Raw genomic sequence first — 882 nt, forward strand, 5'->3', positions numbered from 1 at the left:
ACCACGACGTTTCAGAACCCGAAATTTCGGAACCACGACGTTCGAGGACTTTTCTGCGTTCTGAAATGTTGGGTTCTGAACGTCGTGGTTCTGAAATGTCGGGACCTGAAACGTCGCGGTTCTGAAACGTCGGGTTCTGAATCATCTAGGAGCCGCTTAGAAGCCACGTGGATTCACTCTAGCTTCTTGAAACATCCCCTAAACTCTAACGTCTTCTAGGCCTCGCTCAACTCGCTCTCCACAACATGTTCTGCTGCTCAGATGGCTGCTCAGACTCAACACACAGCTCCATCGCGTGCCGATCCATTTGGAGACGACTTCTTCCGATAAGTCGCTAATTCCAACTAACCCCTTCATCATCTTCAAATGACCTCATGTTGCCATGTAACACCAGCACCCACCTTTATTTTTGTCTTTGTATCCATCCTTGTGTGTAAATTGTAAAGTTTTGCCTTCAAGTCCCCCGCCCATATCCCTATTCTATCCTTGTTTTACCATTCAGTTTTCTTTATTTTTCTTATTTTTCGCATACCCTCTCTAGACCGGTGACCATCATTTCACACAACCCCAAAAGCCTCCCTTAAAACATTTCTTCCTGTTTCATTTCTTTTTTCCCAATTTTTGAAATTTTCGAAATTCGTCCATATTGCCTTCTTCCTCTTTTCTAACCCTGTCGTCTATGCCTTCCTTCCTTCCCCAATATCTTTGTATCATTCTAATTTTATATATATATTTTATTATCTATATATTGCATCCAATGGACCATCCAACCCCTTCCCCCATGTGATATTTCATCGCTTTCTCCTCCTGTCTATAGACCCCCTATTCTTTACAATCGCCAATATCTTTCTCACCTCTTTCCTAAAACCCCCCTTATCATCA

General features: G+C 42.9%; 1 protein-coding gene across 1 annotated transcript in view; it reads left to right on the top strand.

The window, feature by feature from the left end:
* Cbr-dab-1 overlaps window positions 1–330 on the top strand; it is a gene marked incomplete at both ends in the record, with an annotated part of 3,283 nt that extends 2,953 nt beyond the window's left edge. Inside the window, one exon of the mRNA XM_045241902.1 lies at window positions 220–330. Coding sequence (XP_045091595.1) covers window positions 220–330 — 111 coding nt within the window. The remainder of the gene's footprint in view (window positions 1–219) is intronic.
* Window positions 331–882: the final 552 nt, after the last annotated feature.

Source organism: Caenorhabditis briggsae (assembly GCF_000004555.2).
Source record: "Caenorhabditis briggsae complete genome, chrII, whole genome shotgun sequence".
Lineage (NCBI taxonomy): Eukaryota > Metazoa > Nematoda > Chromadorea > Rhabditida > Rhabditidae > Caenorhabditis > Caenorhabditis briggsae.